The sequence below is a fragment of the Mesoplodon bidens genome (genome assembly GCF_964165515.1).
Source record: "Mesoplodon bidens genome assembly, chromosome: 13".
Taxonomy (NCBI): Eukaryota; Metazoa; Chordata; class Mammalia; order Artiodactyla; family Ziphiidae; genus Mesoplodon; species Mesoplodon bidens.
In genome coordinates, this window is record NC_138169.1 from 7,890,862 (window position 1) to 7,911,899 (window position 21,038).

The 21,038-nt window shown below is 42.7% G+C and overlaps 1 protein-coding gene across 4 annotated transcripts in view; it reads left to right on the plus strand.

Annotated features, from left to right (window-relative positions):
* CLIP1 (CAP-Gly domain containing linker protein 1) overlaps window positions 1-21,038 on the plus strand; it is a 122,656-nt gene that overhangs the window by 22,551 nt on the left and 79,067 nt on the right. For all 4 annotated transcript variants that reach the window (XM_081251932.1, XM_081251935.1, XM_081251934.1 and 1 more), the window contains exons 2-3: window positions 13,934-14,126; window positions 18,094-18,665. In XM_081251932.1, the coding sequence (XP_081108058.1) occupies window positions 14,042-14,126; window positions 18,094-18,665 (657 nt within the window). In that variant the 5' untranslated portion in view covers window positions 13,934-14,041. The remainder of the gene's footprint in view (window positions 1-13,933; window positions 14,127-18,093; window positions 18,666-21,038) is intronic.

Genomic DNA, 21,038 nt, shown 5'->3' on the forward strand with positions numbered 1-21,038 from the left:
TGATGTGTCCTGAGAGAGGTTCTTTCTGAGAGGAAAGTGGGGTGTTTGGATTCTTAGAAATAGTAATAGCTAGTATCTGTGGCGTTTTCTGTCCCGGCGTTGTTTTAATCTTATGAAACCTCCCCAGATGCCAGTATTTTCTAACACACTAGACAAATATGTACCTGTCCTTGACTTCATAGAGGGTAGAAGACTTTTTTTCTGGCCACACTCCTTGTGACCTGAGGGATCTTAGTTCCCCGACTAGGGATCGAACCCGTGTTCCCTGCAGTGGAAGCTCAGAGTCCTAACCACTGGACCGCCAGGGAAGTCCCAGAAGACAATTTGTTTGTTGGGTGGAAGAATAGTCCTACTTCCTGAAATCCCAACTTTGAGTAAAGCTGACATTCTCAAGAAATACAGCGCACATTTCTTTTTTAAGAAATACCAAAGAGGATAGGTCTTTTAAGGTTATTTGCTTCCCTGAAATAAATATCTTGCCCTTTTATATTTGTTACTTAGATCAGATCTCGGAGTTAAATCACAAACAGAGGCTGTTAATCTAGTTCAAAATTTTTGCTTATTCCAGGCTTGGCATTTTTGTCTTCTTAAAATAAACCTGTAGGTTACACAGAAACAAAACAAAACAAAAAAACTGTTCCTCTGGTGTTGATGTTTGGCAACAAAGCTTCCTGTTTTTAGGTGGAAATGTAACCCTTTCACTGAGAGGGAAGGAGGCAGAAGGGACTGTGTAGCTGAGCTGCCTGTGGCCTGGGGCTCTTCTCCCTGCTACATAGTTGGCTCTTGGAAGTACGTCTCTCTCTGTCTCCCATTTGAGAATGTATGAGCAAAACAGTAGCTATTGTTGACTATTCAGAAATGAGTTGTTCTAGAGATGAACATTTTACAAATGGTTTTTGGCTTGAAAAATATTAGAGCTATGGCATCAGTCAGTGGTGTAAATAAAGGATTCTGGGGGTTTGTGTGTGTGGTATATGTTGCAATATTATAGTTTGGAAGGTGGAATAATAAAGTGATGCGACTGCCTTAAAAATAAATGCAAAAAATACACCAGAACTTAGTTTTTTCATTTAGGGAGGTGTTGTTCATTAATTATAGTGATAAGCCATTCATGAATACTTTTTCGAACTGTTGGAATTGGCCCATATGCCTTGGATAAATTTTTGCTATGTTCAGTAGCTGCACATCATTATATTTTTGAGGTTTTTTGGATTCAAGTTTTGGAAACAGCTAGTAGTGTTTTAAGAGCCAAGTCCAAAGAAGAGTATTGAGAGATTGAGATGGTCACTGTTGCCTTGGTTCACTAATAAAGTGTAACTTGTAAACTGTCTCTGAAGTTATTTCTAAAAGAAGAGTTAAGGGGGCTTCCTTGGTGGCGCAGTGGTTAAGAATCCGCCTGCCCATGCAGGGGACACAGGTTCGAGCCCTGGTCTGGGAAGATCCCACATGCCGCGGAGCAACAAAGCCCGTGCGCCACAACTACTGTGCCTGGGCTCTAGAGCCCGTGAGCCACAACTACTGAAGCCCGTGAGCCTAGAGCCCGTGCTCCGCAACGAGAGAAGCCACTGCAGTGAGAAGCCCATGCACCACAACAAAGAGTAGCCCCCACTCACCGCAACTAGAGAAAGCCCGCCCGCAGCAACGAAGACCCAGTGCGGCCCAAAATAAAAATTAATTAATTAATTTTTAAAAAATTAAAAAAAAATAATAAAAGAAGAGTTAAAAATATTTTGACCAAAGCAGTATTATTCAAATAAACTTATTTCCTCAGGTGGTCACTTTGAAGGACACTGTTCATTTGGCAGTAGGGGGTTCCTGGAGGATCTAGAACAGTGCTATCCAATAGAACTTTCTGTGATGGTGTAAATTATTCTATACGTTGCATTGTGGCTCTTGAGCACTTGAAGTGTGGCTGGTGTGACTGAGGAACTGAATTTTTAACTTGATTATGTTTTAAAAGAATTTAAAGTGGCTAGTGGCTACCATATTGGAGAGTGCAGACCTAGAATATTTAGCTTTCAGCCTGACTTGTAAACTGGGGTGAGCAGCTTATGCTAAGATACCAAAAGTTATCGAGGCAAAGCAGGTTGTGGAATATCTGATCCCCCTCCCCTCCCGCAGTGCGAAGAGTAGTAGAGAAGTCTGCAATTTGTCATTTGTGTTCAGTGGTATCCAATCTTTATAGCCTCTCCAAGTTTATCCTTGCTAAGGTGTTATCCGAAGGGTTTTAGATGAGAACCTTTCTTTGTACTTGCAATTTCATCATCGTCTTTTGATGCTCATGGTTCTTCCCTGAAATTTAAGACCTGCCCCAGCAGTCAGCCCCCATCTATTATAAACACCCATGGTTGGAGTGAATGAAGACTCAGCATGCCATTGGAGAAGGGGCTGCCAACCTTCAGTTTAAATCTTTGCTTGGTAATGGTGGTTAGGTTAAGGTAACTGAAATGAACAAATGAAATACATATAGGGCCTAAAGGGAAACTCTAGACATCTTTTATCTTGTACCAGTAGAGTCTTAAAGTTTTTTTTTTTTTTTTTTTTTGGCTGCACCTTGTGGCTTCTGGGATCTTATTCCCCAACCAGGGATTGAGCCCCGGCAACAGCAGTGAAATCTCAGAGTCCTACCAGTGGACTGCCAGGGAATTCCATCTAAGGCTCTTTAATTAATTAATTAATTAATTAAATTGGAGTATAATTGCTTTACAATGTTGTGCGCATAGTGAAGCAAATCAGCCATATGCATACACACATCCGCTCCCTCCCCACCCCCCACCCCACCCGACTAGACCATCAGCCTTTAAGGCTCTTCAAAGTCTCCTTTTCATTTAACTTTCTAAATTGATTTCTTACAAGAATCTCCTAACTAATGTTAGCTAAACTGAGCATCTCATTGTCTTATTCGCATGCTTTATACCTTTCCTCTTCCTTCCTTGGTCTTTTCTGAAATTTTTCTCTCTGCCTTTTAAAAAATCCTGACTGCCAACAGCTGTTACTTCCCTTTGACACACAAGTTGCATTGTGTTCTTAGTTATTTTTCATATATGTGGGTCTTTTCTCTCCAACTGCATCATAAATTATTGAGCTTATGCCTGTGTCATATATTTTTCTGTCACCTGTAGCAAGCACCAAGAATAACTTTTTTAAATATTGGGTATATCCCAACTGGTTTGTAAACTCATTTAAACAATTGAGACTTTTTTTCTCATTTTTTGTAGTGAGCATAGTTTATAAACTATCATGAGGGATATAATGACTAAAATACAGTTTCTCCCCCCAGGGCATTTGTAATCTGTAGAATCAATAGTCCGTGTACACCCAGCTCAGTGTGCTAGGTGATAGGAAAGAGATACAGACTCAGTTCTATGGGAAATTGAAGGATGAACACATTTTCATTGGAGAAGGTTTTGTGGGCTGGCTGTATCCCTGAATTTGCCCTTGAGTAAAAGTTTCAGCAGGTGAAAATAACTAGGCTTGGAAAGGGCATTCAAGGCTGAGTGAAAAACCTGAAACAAAAGCATAGAGTGAAAGCACCAGGGCTTCTGTAGGGGTATTTGCCAGATCGATCATGTGGGTGATTCATGTGCATGTAATTGAGAATATGAACCTCTGATCTTATCAGTTGTTCAGCAGTGTTTCTCAAACATTAGCCTCAGAATTACCAGAAGGGCTTAAAATGCAGATAGCTGGCCCCCCTCCAGAGTTCGTTTCAGTAGGTTTGGGGAGGGTCCCGAATTATTTGCATTTTTAGTAAGTTCGCAGGTGACGCTGCTGCACATTTTGAGAAGTGCTGATTCAGAGCTCCGGTCCATCTGATATCTGCCTTAGAGAAATGTCTGTCTTACATATGCAAATACCCCAGTGTCAGTGCATCATTGTGTTCATGTTGCTTTATGTACACACATCTGGTCTTGTAGATTGTAAGTTCAGGCTCCTTACATCACTCAGCCCCTAGCACAGTGCTGTATCAGTGGTAATACAGTAGTAAATCCTGTGCTTGCTAACTTGGCATCCAGATCTAAAATTATCTGAACAAGAAGCACATGCTTTGGGGAGGCCTTATAAACTGGGAAGCCCTTTGTGACTCAAAATGTAAAGCAAAAATGCCTATAGCAGCAGTTCTCAAACTTTTTTCCTTAGGACCCCTTTACATTCTTAAAAATTATTGAGGTCTCCAAAGAGTTTTTATTTGTAGGTTTTATCTATTGATATTTACCATACTAGGAAGTAAAACTGAAAATATTTTAAAATATTTATTAATTCATTGGACATAATAATAAACCCATACATGTTATATTTCTTTAATGAAGAATAACTATTTTCTAAAGTAAAAAATTTAATGAGAAGATGGCATTGTGTACATTTTTGCAAATCTCTGAATGTCTGGCTTTAACAGAAGACAAGCTTAATAGAAGTGAACTCCTGCATTTAATCTGTAGTGATACTTTTTTTAAAAAAATAAATTTATTTATTTTTGGCTGCGTTGGGTCTTCGTTGCTGTGCTCAGGCTTTCTCTAGTTGAGGCGAGCAGGGGCTACTCTTCGTTGTGGTGGGCGGACTTCTCATTGCAGTGGCTTCTCTTGTTGTGGAGCACGGGCTCTAGGTGCGCGGGCTTCAGTAGTTGTGGCGCACGGGTTTAGTTGCTCTGCGGCATGTGAGATCTTTCCAGGCCAGGGCTCGAACCCGTGTCCCCTGCATTGGTAGGCCGATTCTTAACCACTGCACCACGAGGGAAGTCCCTATACATTGTTTTGATTGAAGTACATGAAGAAAATTGGCCTCACAGATTTATAGGAAAGGAAGAGCATTTTCAGATAATTGTGGATTTTCTTCTTTAATACTACTCCAGGGCTTCCCTGGTGGCACAGTGGTTAAGAATCCGCCTGCCAATGCAGGAGACACAGGTGGGATCTTCCTGGTCCGGGAAGATCCCACATGCCACAGAGCAACTAAGCCCGTGTGCCACAAGTACTGAAGCCCACGAGCCACAACTACTGAAGCCGGCGCACCTAGAGCCTGTTCTCTGCAACAAGAGAAGACACCGCAATGAAGAGTAGCACCCGCTCGCGGCAACTAGAGAAAAGCCTGTGCCCAACAACCAAGACCCAACACACCAAAAATAAATAACTAAAATAAATTCATGTATAAGAAAAATACTACTCCAAAAACTTGATAGGCTGTAGTTTCTTAAAGGTGGCATCTCAAACTATATGAATGAACTTTTATCGTTATGTAAAAATCCATTGGTCTAATTTGTGCTTTGAATGAACCCTTTACCTATATGGGATTTTGTAACATTATACATTTTTGGTTGGAAAATATTGATTTACTGAGTTATGAGATCTTCCAAATATTGGCACATTAAAAATTATGTTTGTTAACACCATCGATCTCATCAGAAAAATCTGTAGTATTGCGAAGCTCTCAAGCTCACAGCAGAGGATAGGTTTTCCAAAATTCTTTCTCTTGAAAGCTTAAATTTTATCATTGTCAACAAATAGTTGTTTTCCTTGAAGTGATGGCTCACATAGTTCATTTTCAAGAAAATGTCTGCTGGAGATACCGAGTCTGAGTAACCACAGTTTGTCAGGGATTCTTTCGGGTGGAAATGGTGTTCTGTGAACAGAGTGGCTGATTGAGCTTGCCCCTCAGTTGCACGTGTGCTTTTTATTGAGACGGTCATTGTTCAGGGGTGTGCAGCAGAAGTGTTTCACGTGGACTTCCCATTTGTTACTCAGAATATTAAAAAAGCACATATTCAAGGTTGAAATTTAATAAAATTATTCATTTTTATGCTTTATCAAGTGCTTTATCACATTCTTATGTGAAAGTAGTTTTTTTTTTTTCCTGGAAGCACTGAATACAGAAAAGAATAGTACAGTATGCCTCTACTGCCTTGATTATGGCATCTACACTTTTTACCCACTATTGCTTCTGTACCACTAGTGTAAATGTCAACATTGCAGGAGAAGGCAAGTCACGTCTTAGCAATATTATGAAAATAGTTCTGACTCCCTGAAAGGGTCTCTGGGTGCCCTAGGCATGCAGGGCTCACACTTAGAGAACCGCTGCGTTAAAGTAACAAAAATCAGGGTTGGCAGGACGGCCTGTCTCTGTGTCACTCCTGTCTTAGAGATCTTACCCTCCACTTTGTAAGCTCAGAAACTCTTTTTTTTTTAATCCATATACTCAGAGATTAGACTCATAGTAACAAATTCAGAGATTGAAGTTTATAAAATATAACTTTGTGTATTTATAATGAGTGAAATGCCAAAAGGCACCATTCCCTTTGGTTGCTCTTAGAAACCCAAGCCATATGTGAGCAAAGGATTTTGGAGCATTGTCTCAAATGTCCTTAAATGCTGATTTTCACCCAGCTTTTCCAAGTCTGCTCCATAGACGCCCTATGTTTATTTTCCAGAGAACCTTTTCCCAGGGTGTGTAAAATACACATTTTCTTTTTAACTCTTTTTCTAGACTTCTTGGGCTGTGCTTCTTTTTAATTTGGCAATGCACAGTCACCTTTCTTTCTTCTTCTGGTGTATTTCATGTTATGTTAAATTACTCATAATGAAATGTATGTGTATACATATATAAGAATCTGCAGTTTAACAAGATCCCCAGGAGATTTGTGTGCACCTAATGAACAATGGAGTGAATACCCAGGTACACCCCACCCAGTTTAAGAAATTGAACATTACCATTATGTTGACTTTCGATGTTGTTTTTATAACTGATTATTACAAAACATAGCATCATTTTTTTGTTAAATTTTAGGTTCATTATGTTTAGGTTGCTTTCTTCACAAATCCACTTTTTTTTTTTTTTTTTTAAGTACACTGCCTCTTAACTACAATGTAAGACAGATAATTTTGTACTTAACCACTCATCTCTGTACTGCTGGGTTCATCTGCTAATTGAGCCCAATTCCAGACTCTTTAACTCGGCCTAATATAGTTCATGTTTGTGATTATCAGTCTTCTCTCTGTGTCACCAGCCTCTTCTCTGAACAGTCTCTTTCGCTCCTTGCCTTGTCTAGAACTTGGCTGGTCTCTGAAGACACTGTTTCCCCTGCAGCCCTCTCAAGGGCCTACCTCAGACTCGACCGTGTTGTTTGATGCTGTAAATTGCTACTTCTCAGGCCTTCAAAAACCGCGGCCCCTTCGAGGCTCTACCGTGCTGCGGTCCCCCGACCTCCGTCTCTTCCCTTCACTCCTTTTAGCTTCTGCCTCCGTCTTGCTATCCACATCTCCTCCTCCAGTCCCTGTATTTTCGACTCCCACAGTCCTACCAGTAATCCCTTGAGCGCTCAGGCCTCTGAGTTCCATCCCCACGGTCAGAGCCATCAAGCTTCTCACTCTAAACACCACCTCTGATCCACTGACCCCTTGCTACTCAAAGGGGAGGGGGTGTCCTCAAAATGGCAGGATTTTGTCAGATCCTCTGGAAGTGTTGGAAAGCAGAATCTGAGGCCCCACCCCAGAGTTACCAAGTCAGAATCTGCAGTTTAACAAGATCCCCAGGAATTCCCTGGTGGCGCAGTGATTCAGAATCCGCCTGCCAATGCAGGGGACATGGGTTTGAGCCCTGGTCCAGGAAGATCCCACATGTCGCGGAGCACCTAAGCCCGTGCGCCACAACTACGGAGCCTGCACACCTAGAGCCTGTGCTCCGCAACAAGAGATGCCACCGCAATGAGAAGCCCGAGCACTGCAACGAAGAGTAGCCCCCGCTCGCCCCAACTAGAGAAAGCCTGCACACAGCAATGAAGACCCAACGCAGCCAAAAATAAAAAAAAATAAATACATTAAAAGAAAAAAAAAGATCCCCAGATTTGTATGCACATTTGAGTATCCAGTGTCTTCATTGTAACAATCCTTCATTCTCTTTGAGATCTCTGATCCAATTTTTCACTCTGACCCCACCCTGTCTTCACTTGCCTTTTTACTCATCTCAGATTCCCCGTACCATTTTTTTTTTTAATTTTGATGAAGTCCAATTCATCTGTTGTTTCTTTTGTTATTGTTTCTTGTGTTTGGTGTCATTTTCAAGAAATCATTGCCAAATCCATTGTTATGAAGCTTTACCCTTATGTTTTTTTTTTTTTTAAAGATGTTGGGGGTAGGAGTTTATTAATTAATTTATTTATTTTTGCTGTGTTGCATCTTCGTTTCTGTGTGAGGGCTTTCTCTAATTGTGGCAAGCGGGGGCCACTCTTCATCGCGGTGCACGGGCCTCTCACTATCACGGCCTCTCTCGTTGCGGAGCTCAGGCTCCAGATGCGCAGGCTCAGTAGTTGTGGCTCACGGGCCTAGTTGCTCTGCGGCATGTGGGATCCTCCCAGACCAGGGCTCGAACCCATGTCCCCTGCATTAGCAGGCAGATTCTCAACCACTGCGCCACCAGGGAAGCCCTTCCCATGCCATTTTAATCACTCCTATAAAACACTCCTTTAAAATCACCATCACCTCCCTTGCTTTTCCCTTCTATTTTAATTTAACTGGCAGAATTTTGATTGTAGTTGAACTTAGCTATCTACCTTCCTCATATCTGTGCCTGAGCAGAAGCTTGTTATTAGCGAAAAAATAACGGGAGACTGGTTTCACTTTAAATTCCTGACCACAGCCTCACGTGTACTTTGGGCTGCTTGGCATTCCTACTGCATTTCCCTAGTAAGCTCCTGTTTCTCTGCTCAAAGACAAATATTTTTGTGTGTTCAGCACTCTCTCTGAGCCTCCCAGCGGTTTCTCCTTTCCTGCATACCCCACCGGCCAGTGAGAAAATGGAAGAGTACATTTTACATAGTAGTTTCTCAGGAAATATTTGTTGAATGAATGGATGACCATCTTGTGGGAAGATTTCCTTCAGAGAGTGAATCTGTTCAGCAAAGTACCAGGTCCCAAAAGCACCAGCACTAATTTGATTGCCCTTCGGAAAGTCACTTACCTTCTCAGACCTTAATTCTCTTTGTCCATGAATGGGCATAAAGATATTTGTTCACCTACCTTCACAGCTATTTTGAGACACAAATAAGGCAGTTTTATATTTGTGCTTTGTGCACTCTTGGCACTGTACATATGCAGGTCATTTTAGTAATACTAGTCCTAATGCTAATACTAGTCCTTTTTTAAAAAAATTATTTTATTTTAGTGTATTTTTGGCCTCATTGGGTCTTTGTTGCTGTGCGCCGGCTTTCTCTAGTTGCAGCGAGCAGGGGCTACTCTTCATTGTGGTGCGCAGGTTTCTCTCTCATTGCGGTGGCTTCTCTTGTTGAGGAGCACGGGCTCTAGGCACGTGGGCTTCAGTAGTTGTGGCACACAGCCTCAGTTGTTGTGGCCCACGGGCTTAGTTGCTCCACGGCATGTGAGATCTTCCCAGACCAGGGCTCGAACCCGTGTCCCCTGCATTGGCAGGCAGATTCTTTTTTTTTTGCGATACGTGGGCCTCTCTCTGCTGTGGCCTCTCCTGTTGCGGAGCACAGGCTCCGGACGCACAGGCTCAGTGGCCATGGCTCACGGGCCCAGCCACTCCGCGGCATGTGGGATCTTCCCGGACCGGGGCACGAACCCGTGTCCCCTGCATCGGCAGGCGGACTCTCAACCACTGCGCCACCAGGGAAGCCTGGCAGGCAGATTCTTAACCACTGCGCCACCAGAGACGCCCCCTAATTTTTTTTTTTTTTTTAGTCCTAGTGTTTTTAATTGTGGTATGTGGTCTCTTCTGAGTTTGAACGTTAGATTTAGGGAAAGAACTTGGGCTCTGGAATCACACTTGTGTTCACCTCTCTGCTTCTTAGCTGAATAACTTTAGGTGGCAGGTCATTAACAAATGAGGAAATACATGTGTTAGTTTCTGAGGTGTTCCTTCACTGAAGAACGATAGTTATAGTAGCTAATCTATAGTATTATTGTAAGGCTCAACTGGGATAATAAGGATAACAATTGTGTTTCTAAATTATAATATTCCGGTGTTATGGTCCTCAGGTGTTGGGAGGATGGGGGTGTCTTATTTTAGATCCAAAACTGTTGATTCAGTGATCATAAGTGTCAAAATTTCAAATATTCTCAGTGTATTAGTGAGGCAAGGATATCTTTTTTCCTTTTGCATGTGTTTTGGAATTGATTAGTTTCAATGTGACATTCACTGACCTTGAAACACTATGCAGAGCTGTTGCTTCTGGATCATTACATTTTATGGGTACCATGACCAAGACTTTGATCTGTTGTTTCTCAGTGAATTGATTTTTTTTTTTTGCGGTACGCGGGCCTCTCACTGTCGTGGCCTCTCCCGTTGCGGAGCACAGGCTCCGGACGCGCAGGCTCAGCAGCCATGGCTCACGTGCCCAGCCGCTCCGCAGCAAGTGGGATCTTCCCAGACCGGGGCACGAACCCGCGTCCCCTGCATCGGCAGGCGGACACTCAACCACTGCGCCACCAGGGAAGCCCAGAGACAAGTTTTGAATGGGCACTTTTCAAAAGAAGAATTGCAGTGACCAATGAACGCAGGCAGATGCTCAAATTTGTTCCTAATTAGAGAAATGCAAAATAAAACCACAATGAATGTCTCAACATCACACTGGCCAAAGTTAAAGTCTGGCAATATCAAGTGTTGGTGAACTGGAACTCATACACAGCAGGGGAAAAGGAGAGGGATATTAAATGTTAAAGATATGCCTACCTCATAATCCAGCAATTAAACTCCTAGGTAAATGCCCTACAGAAATGTGTTTATGTGCACCAAGATGCTCGTTGCAGCATTGCTTATAACAGCCCAAAACTGAAATCACTATAGAAGTGTCCGTCGCAGTTAAATAAAGTGGTACTAAGGAAATGGCACATCATACCGTAATGAAAATGAATAAATCACACCAACAGGCGATGTGAATTGTATAAGCAATGTTGAGTGAAAGATACCAGACACAACATACAGTGTGATTCCATTTTTATACATAAAAAGTAGGCAAAACAAACTAATCATATTGTTGCACCCATAACCGGTAAAACTATTTTCTAAAAGGGGAGTATTGCCATAAAGTCAGAACAGTAGTTACCTCTGGGAGACAAAGGCGAGGCTGGAGGGGACACACAGGAAGATTTTGGAGTGCTGGCAGTGGCTTTTCTGTATCTGGTTTGTGATTACATAGCTGTTTGCTTCATGCATTAAACTGCATATCTGTTTTATGTACATATCTGTTTTATATACTTTTCTGTATATTTTACAAAATTTAAAAGAATGAGAGAGAACTTGTACTATGAAATATTAAGTGATTAGAGCCATAATTATTAAAATTGTGTGGAAAACTAGAAGGCCCAGAAATAGGTCGAAGACACAAAAAACACAGAGTGTTTTTTTAAATTGCTCCTAATTCTCTTATTGAGACAGACTAGATTTTTCTCCTTCATTAAATCTTGGTCACAGTTCCCTGCTTTGGGATTCAAGTAGCTCAGGTGGACCGAGAGCTAGAGGCATGAAGATTAGACAACAGAAGACATAAGACTTTGGGTTTACGACTGTTCTTGGGTTCTTGATAACCACACCTCTGTTTCTTAGGCCGAGGCTTTCAGTTGGCCAGTGTTTTGAGCGCTTAGCATGTTCAGCTGCAGGGTTTGACACTGGCTGAGGCTGGCCTAGTCGCTTATTGTGGCAGTTTTCAGAATTTCTCTTTAGGGAGGAGTGCTTGACCTGAGCCCAAGAATTCACTGTTTAGCCTGAGTGAAATATTTTAAGGGGTACTTCATCCTCTCTTCTCGCCACTGTAGTAGCTTTTCCAGGACGATCGTGCCTCCTTTGTCTGTTCTGTCCTTAACTACCTGACCCTTGTCACTTTATGATATTGGACCAGAGTGAAGAGTAGCCAAGACACAAGACCCCATGGTAATCTCTGCACTTGGCTTATCCCCATCTTCCTCAAATATTTTTGCTCGAGTAAATAGCCTAGAGGAGACTCAGCGAAACCCTCCATCTGTCTAAGGCAGTAGCAGGAGCAGGTAGCTCTGCTGCGGCTTACAGACTGTGTATGGTGAGGGTCTGGCAGTAAAGCACGTGGTTTCAAATCTGACTCTGAGTTAGAACCACCTGGCCTGGCACACAGACCCCCCAGCACACTGCCACTGTCCTGGCAGTGAGGGTGATGGTGGTGACAGGAGCCCAGGAATTTTGTATTAATAGCCAGGATCGGCAACCCCTGTCTTCAGGCACACAGCAGTGCTTTCTCTGTTAATCCCAGTCTTCCCCCAAGCCACACGGCTTACCTTTGACTTTGTAAAAAACACTTTGTGCCGTTTTGGACCCTCTTGAGAACCATGGGGAGTCTTCAGAGTGAGCCTAATGAGGCTACTGTCTTGGTTTGATTTCCGTTCAGTCTGATTATCTTTGTTTTTTTTTGTTTGTTTGTTTGACCATTTGTAAAATCTTTATTGAGTTTGTTACAGTATTGCTTCCGTTTTTATGTGGTTTTTTGGCCTCTGGGCATGTGGGAATCTTAGCTCCCCGACCAGGGATTGAACCTGCACCCCCCTATTGGAAGGCGAAGTCTTAACCACTAGACCGCCAGGGAAGTCCCAGTCTGATTATTTTTGAATAGAAAAACTTACATGGCTATATTAGTTTCCTGGGGCCGCCATAACAAGTGACCAGAAACCGGGTGGCTTAAGATAACAGATTTGTTCTCTTACAGATCTGGAGGCCAGAAGTCCAAGATCAAAGTATCACCAGGGTTGGTTCCTTCTGGAGCTCTGAGGGAGAATCCGTCTCATGCTTCTATCTTAGCTTCTGGTGGCTGCTGGCCATCCTTGGCTTTTAGTCACATGGCTGCAATCTCTGCCTGGGTCTTCACCTGGCCGTCTCCTCTGTGATCTCCTCTTCTAATTAGGACACTTGTCATCAGATTTAGGGCCCAGGCAGGTGATCCAGGACGAGCTCATCTCAAGATCTGTAACTGAATTACGTCTTCAAAGACTCTTCTTTCAAATAAGGTCACATGCATAGGTTCCAGATGGACATATCTTTTGGGGAGGCCACCATTCAACTCACTACAGGGACCATAGCAGCTCCTCTGTTAGCCCTAGCCAGATTGTTTACTGATGCTTGGCATTGCTTGTAAGAGAGCCAGAGAGTGAGGTCTGTGCTTCATCATCCAAGCTCGACTCCCAGAAAAAAAAAGCAAAATGCAGCCGTTTGAGAGAGTCAGTAAATAGCATTTTTCTCTTTGAATTTTGTTTTTTTGGGTATTATGTCTAGAAATATTTTTCTGTATTCCAAAATCCCAAGGTCTTCCTCCTCTCTTAAAGAGTAAATGGCAAGGTACTGTTTTGCCTGAGCCCAGAAGTTGTAGATTCATACTTGGTCCTGAGTAAATCAGAAGTTCATTGTGTTTCTGAGGACAAAACAAAGATAACTTCCTTTTAATACTTTCCAGATATGGCTTTTTCTTAACAGAGTTTGAATTTGAACCTTTCTCTTGTTTAACCTATACTTGGCTTTATACTGAGTTATTGTATAATTCTTTGGATTAAACAGTATATACAATTAATACGGGCTTGTGGTCATAAAACTTAAGCAACATAGATGTCAATGAAGTGAAAACTGAAAACTCCCTTCTCTTCCCCCCATTTAGTTTGGTGCACGTTTTTCTGAACCCTCTTCTATGGATTGTGTGGTTTTCAGACACTGTACTGATCTGGTATTATTAGATACTATAAAGAAAAGTGAATGTATTGCCAGCCTTAGCTACTTGTCTTTAGGATAGTAAAGTGCTTTTAAATCTATTTCAGCAGCATCATCATATTTTTGATATTTGGAGTTTTCTAGGTTCCTAGGTTCATTGTGGAGATGGTTATCATAAGGAAAAGTTTAGGCTGTGAGAGCTACTTTGGTAACTCTACTTTCTTTCTCCTATAGATTCTAAACTCTTTTTATATTTTTCTCTTTGCAGATTTAACCCAGAGACTGACTCCACTATAGAAACACACAGTTCTATCAATGACTGGGGAAAGATAGTGGCAACAGGCAAAGGAAAAACAGCTCTGATATACTAAGGACAATGAGTATGCTAAAACCAAGTGGGCTTAAGGCCCCTACGAAGATCCTTAAGCCTGGAAGCACAGCCTTGAAGACACCTGCTTCTGGTAATGCTTTATGTTTCTCCTTAACAGCAAGTTTTTCATCCTATGTGAAGACTTCTATTTGAAAAATTTAAAGAGACAATCTTTTTTTTTTTTTGCCGTACGCGGGCCTCTCACTGTTGTGGCCTCTCCCGTTGCTGAGCACAGGCTCCGGACGCGCAGGCTCAGCGGCCATGGCTCACGGGCCCAGCTGCTCCGCAGCACGCGGGATCCTCCCGGACCAGGGCACGAACCCCTGTCCCCTGCATCGGCAGGCGGACTCTCAACCACTGCACTACCAGGGAAGCCCCCAAAAAAGACAATCTTATAAAACTTCATATTGTTGAAAATATTTGAAAAAGTTTCAATTAAAAGACATAGAATTTTATGTTTAGTAGTCTTAATCAGTGAAGAGTCTATTTCATTTATTCAGTGTAAGGTTCTGAAATAGTTGTCGAGTTAATTTCAGTATTTGATCCTTACAGTGTTAAAGTGTTTCTTCAGTTTTTCTGCCCATGTGTCTTCCTGAACTCATCAGGACCTTTCTCTTGGGGTTTAGGGATATATAGAGAGAAAACAAAGACTAATCTGGCTTAAAAGGTATGATGACAGTCATTGACCTGAAATGGTCCATCATCATCAAGGGAGCAGGCAGTACAGTAGCTCAAGTCTGGCTCATGAGGGAAAACCTTCCCCATTTTATAGATGAACGTGTGTCTTTTATTATCTTTTTTTTTTTGCGGCACGCGGGCCTCTCACCGTCGTGGTCTCTCCCGTGGCGGAGCACAGGCTCAGCGGCCATGGCTCACGGGCCCAGCCGCTCCGCGGCATGTGGGATCTTCCTGGACCGGGGCACGAACCCGTGTCCCCTGCATTGGTAGGCGGACTCTCAACCACTGCGCCACCAGGGAAGCCCTCTTTTATTATCTTTAACAACCTGTTACTCATCTGTTCTCCATCTCCTCCTTCAGCATTTCCATTTCCATCCCATAACGATCACCTAAGGTCTTTAGTAAGAGAGGCAGGAGAGAAGCATCTGATGCTTGCTTTTACCATCTTTTTATGTGATTTGTATACTATTAGGTCTTATGTTTTCAGCCTTTCCAGACAGATGCCCACCATAATCTATTAAGTACAACATTTTTTCTTCAAGTTCTTCCATAAAGACATTCATTGGTCTTCCTTGAGGGAAGGGATCTTTGTGGTTGCTTTTTTTTTCTTTTTTTTCACTGCTGTATTCCATCCACACACCTAGAAAATTGCCTGGCAGGGAACAGGAGCTCAGTAAATATGTGTTGACTCATTGGAGATCCTGAGTTATTTACATTTTATGTATCAGGATAAAACCCGATTCTTTTCAGAGAGGCCATAAAACATTGTAATAGGGAAGAACCTTTTGTATTCTATTACAAGTTACTCACTAAAGGGATGTTGCCTGTAAGTTTAAATTATACACAATGGCCCATCTCTTGGAACCCTGCTTCCCAGATAATGAGCATTAAGCTGAAATACCTTTGTTCAGCTCACAGGAAGCATCCTGACCAGGCCCACCTGTGAATGACTGCAGGGAGGAAGAAATTAACCCATGCCGTCTGGAGGCTGATGAGAACCAGGAAGTGTTTGACGTTACTCCCTCCCCTTTTAGTATAAAAGGAGCCTGAATTCTAACTCAGGCAAGATGGTTCTTTGGGGCTCGAGCCCACCATCTTGTCGGTCTGCTGGCTTTCCGAATAAACTCGTTAGTCTTTGCCCCAACAATTCGTCTCTTGGTTATCTGCCTGGTGTGTGGTGAGTAGTACGAGCTTAGACTCGGTAACAACATCTTAGAGGAAAGCTCTACTGATAAAACAAAGGATTGTGAAGAAATGGGTTTATTTAAGGACTATTTAGCCTTGGGGAAGTCAGTCAAAATTGGCATCCCCTTCTCCTCAAAATCCTTCCTCTTTTAAGACCCCTTCAAATGCCAACCCTTCTATAAGGCCTTCTATTGTTATATTTACCCCTGTTAGAATTGTCTTTTTACTTTTAGTATTTTTCGTGCATACCTTCTAGCACTTGAAGTCCTTGAGTCCAGGGATCATGAGTAATTCAACTTGGTTTCTCCAGTATTACTTGGCACACATTAGGTTTTTTTAAATTAAGATTAAAGCAGCTTATTAATACTAAAACTTACACGCTTAAAAGGAGGTAATTGCCAAGGAATTCAAGACACTTTTATGAACATTGTTTTTCAGAAATTCATGCTTGCAGCACTCTGGGAAGAGTAACTGTTGATGTGCAAAGCCAGAACTGATGCTAAAAAAAAAAAACTGGCCCCTGTCTTTGGCAGATCATTATCTGTTCTATCTGAGAGCATCCACTGTCTTCTAAACAAACAAACAAGCAAGAAAACCCTCCGCAAATGGAAACTCCACAGTCCCCCTTTCTATGTAGGGTAAAGAGATGTTCAGCACCCACTCTCACTCCACTGGGCCACTCTGCTCCCCAGTCTGTGTGATTCACTACTGTCAGTCAGGCCTCAGACTAGATATCACCTCCTCCAGGAGGCCTTCCCTGACTGCTCTGCCCAGAGGCACTGTCTCCTTCACAGCACTTAGACCACCTGAAGTTACCTGGTGTGTGCCTTGACTGTCTGCCTCTCCACCGCTAGACTCTGAGCTCTATGAAGGCATGGACTGTGCTGTCTTGCTTTGTCCCTGGTGAAGAACAGTGCCTGGGACTAGTTGCGGAGTGGTAGGAACTCAAGAAAGATGCATAATGTGGATAAATACATTATTTCATTTAATCCTCGTTCAAAGAAAAAAACCTCTCAAGATAGATATTACTGCTTTCCCCTTTTACAGATGAAAAAACTAAACTACGAGAGGTCACGGAACATCCTAAGATCACGATATGCCCAGTAAGTGGCAGACATTAAGAATTCAGGCTCTTTGCCAGTTCACGCTAAATATTCAATAAACGCTTGCCGGGTGAATGCGTGAATGTATTTCCAGTGTAAATATCACATTCCTGGCAGAACTTAACTCTGTCTTTACTGTAGGGTAGAGTTTGCCAAGTCGTCTTGCCTTACAGGGAGTCAGGCCAGATGCTCTCTTTTCTTCCCTGCTGTGATTTCCATTTCTGCTAGCAAAGGATTAGTCTTGGAATAATGATGGTAGGGACTGCGGCACTGAATCCCCTCCTGCGTCTAGTTAATTGCGAATGTGTGTGGTTAAATGGGCCTAGTCCTGTCAGCTTTAACTGACCACTCAAATGGGGGAATAGAGCCCGTCTCAGTGGGTCTGAATGGGCATTTGCTCATGATGTGCAGGATACAGGGTGAAGAATGAAATCAGACGTATATTATGAATTCTGGGAAAAGGACTACTTTTTCCCCCAATTTTGACTTCCTCCAATCTTAATTGCAGATAAGGACTAAGTCTTATCAGCTCACTGAGTTTTGACAGCATTGAAAATGGTAGTGATGCGGGACTTCCCTGGTGGTACAGTGGTTAAGGATCTGCCTGTCAATGGAGGGGACACGGGTTCAAGCCCTGGTCCAGGAAGATCCCACATGCCATGGAGCAACTAAGCCCGTGCACCACAACTACTGAAGCCGGCATGCCTAGAGTTTGTACTCCGCGACAAGATAAGCCCCCGCAATGAGAAGCCAGCGCACCGCAACGAAGAGTAGCCCCTGCTCACCGCAACTAGAGAAAGCCCCGCGTGCAGCAGTGAAGACCCAACGCAGCCAAAATAAATAAATAAGTTAATTAATTTAAAAAAAAGAAAACGGTAGTGATGGGTTAAGTACTTTTTGCCTCCTTGCTAAAAAAAAAAAAAGAAAAAGAAAACGGAAAATGAAGAAGAAAGATAAACAGAGCACCTCTTGAAGCGTTGTGGCTACTTCTGTTGCTTTTGGCCCTTTCTCTAGTTTATTTTCCTTTTAACCTAGGGGTTGTCTGCTTAAATATGAAATCGAATCCTTTCTGATCCTTTCTTCTGTTTTCAGTTGCAGCTCCAATAGAAAAAACAATATCCAGTGAAAAAGCCTCAAGCACTCCATCTGCTGAGACACAGGAGGAGTTTGTGGATGATTTTCGAGTTGGGGAGCGCGTTTGGGTGAATGGGAATAAGCCTGGATTTATCCAGTTCCTGGGAGAAACCCAGTTCGCACCAGGCCAATGGGCCGGGATCGTTTTAGATGAAGCCATAGGCAAGAATGACGGCTCGGTGGCAGGAATCCGGTACTTCCAGTGCGAGCCCTTAAAGGGCATATTTACCCGGCCTTCGAAGTTGACCAGGAAGGCGCAGGCAGACGACGAAGCCGACGGCCTACAGACAGCTCACGCTTCCAGAGCGACTTCGCCCCTGTCCACTTCGACAGCCAGCATGGTGTCCTCTTCCCCAGCCGCCCCCTCACATATTCCCCATAGATCGCCCCAGCCAACCGCAAAGGAACCTTCAGCCACGTCTCAGATCAGCAACCTTACAAAAACCACCAGTGAATCTATTTCCAACCTTTCGGAGGCTGGCTCAGTCAAGAAAGGAGAAAGAGAGCTCAAAATTGGAGACCGAGTATTGGTGAGTCCATGAACCTTCCAAGGTCGTTACGTTGACCTGAGTGAGGGGTTGAACTACACACACACGGGCTCAGAATCTGTTCTGTAGGGATGACCATTCATTTATAGAGTAAGTAATCAGCTTTTCTGGTTCCGTTTATGTGTACATATACAACAGATCAGAAACTGGCTACGTAGCTTGTGCGTAGTATAAGCGTAGGTTTGCAGGGATAGACTCTAGTTTTATCTTCGTTTAGTCAAAAGAATATTGAGTTTTTAGCTTGTAAATATTAAGGTAACTTTACTTGACAAAACAAGCTGAGAGGTGGACTTAGATTTTTTTTTTTTTTTTTAATTGCGGTACGCGGGCCTCTCACTGTTGTGGCCTCTCCCGTTGCGGAGCACAGGCTCTGGACGCGCAGGCTCAGCGGCCATGGCTCACGGGCCCAGCTGCTCTGCGGCATGTGGGATCTTTCCAGACCGGGGCACGAACCTGCGTCCCCTGCATCAGCAGGCGGGCTCTCAACCACTGCGCCACCAGGGAAGCCCGACTTAGATGTTTTTAACAAAGTTTTTTTTTTTTTTCTTTCTGGTTTTTAATTTTTGCTTTAAGGATAGTGTGTGGGTAAATATGAGATCCTGTTTCTTTGAGGGTCTTGGAAAACTCAGAGATCACAGGATGTTATTTCAGAATTTCTCTGCCTTTTAAATGATCAGGTTTAGGTCTAGGAGAAGAAAGGAGGGACTTCCCTGGTGGTCCAGTGGTTAAGAATCCACCTTCCAATGCAGGAGACGCAGGTTTGATCCCTGGTCCGGGAACTGAGGTCCCACGTGCCAAGGGGCAACCGAGTCTGTGCGCTCTGGAACCTGCGCGCCACAACTAGAGAGAAGACTGCACGGCAGCTAAGACCTGATGCAGCCAAATAAATAAATAAATAAATATTAAGAAAAAAGAAATGTACTGTAGTTTATTTATTTATTTATTTTTTACTAATAAGCAGGAAACAATGTATAAGGTCTACATGCTGTACATTCTAGAACCCCTGAATGACACAGTGACTGACTTATTCTTTTTTTGATTGTTTTAAATGAGAGGCAGTGTAGCAGTGCTAAAAACACAAGCTGAGTCCAGCTCTGCCTTTGTGACCTTAGCAAGTTATTTAACTTCTTAGTTTTCTCATCTATGAAAATTAGGTTGAATAATAGTGCTAACATCTAGCATTGTTGTGAGGATTAAATTAGCAGATGCATATAACATTCTTAGCAGTGCCTGGTATCCAGTCAACACTCAAGAAATGGTAGCTTTTTTTTTTTTTAAAAAGCAGAACCTTATTTATTTATTTATTTATTTATTGGCCACACCATGTGGCTTGTGGAATCTTAGTTCCCTGACCAGGGATTGAACCTAGGCCCTCGGTAGTGAAAGCACCGAGTCCTAACCACTGGACCGCCAGAGAATTCCCAAGAAATGGTAGCTGTTTTTCTCATTGATGAAAATTTAAAGCTATTCTCTGACTTTTTCAACACTTTAGTCAGTTCAGTTCAAGGCATGACGTCTGTCTGAAGTCTTTGACCCTGTGCTCTTCAGTTTCCTTTGTATCCATAAAAATTCCGTCAGTCTTGGAGGCTTACAGTAATATAATGGGAAAAAAAGAATGGCTGTTAGCCTTTAGAATGTCCCATGCATCTCGTTGAATGTGTCAGCAGTATATGGAGTAGCCCCCATAGAAATGGTGAGGAAACTGAGGTCCTAAGAAGTACAATCACTTGCCCAAGGTCATGAAGAGTGATGCTTCTGCAATTAAAACTTAGGTATTTTTACTCCAGAACCTGTTATGTAGAGCTGATGATTGATAGTATAATTTTGAAATTGGAAGTTTTTGTGATTTTTTTGTCCTACAGACAAGGAAACGTAAGCCCCGAAAAAGGCAGTGACTCCCTGTAGTCATATAATACGTTCACTATAGGTTTTAGATTTAGAACTTGGGACTTTTGTCTCCCAGTCCTGTAGCATCATGAACCTAGAAGGCCCCATGCACCTGTGGGGACCCTTTAATACCTGTTACCTTCAAGGGGGTCCTTCTGGATCTCTTAGTTTCAAGGTCAGTAGGTTCCTTCTTCTGGTGATAATAGTCATGAGTTTTAGCAGTTGATGCTTCAGAACTTGGAGCAGCATTTCAGTCTGTCAGTGCTCTGCGGCTCAATCTGTAACTTGTTTGTTTAGCTCATACTCACTTGCTATATCAATTTATTTATTTATTTATTTTTTTAACCACACTGAGCAGCTTGTGGGATTTTAGTTCCACCACCAAGGATTGAACCCGGGCCCTCGGCAGTGAGAGCACGTATCCTGACCACTGTTGCAGTGAAGGTTTTTTGATGCTTACTCTTCTTT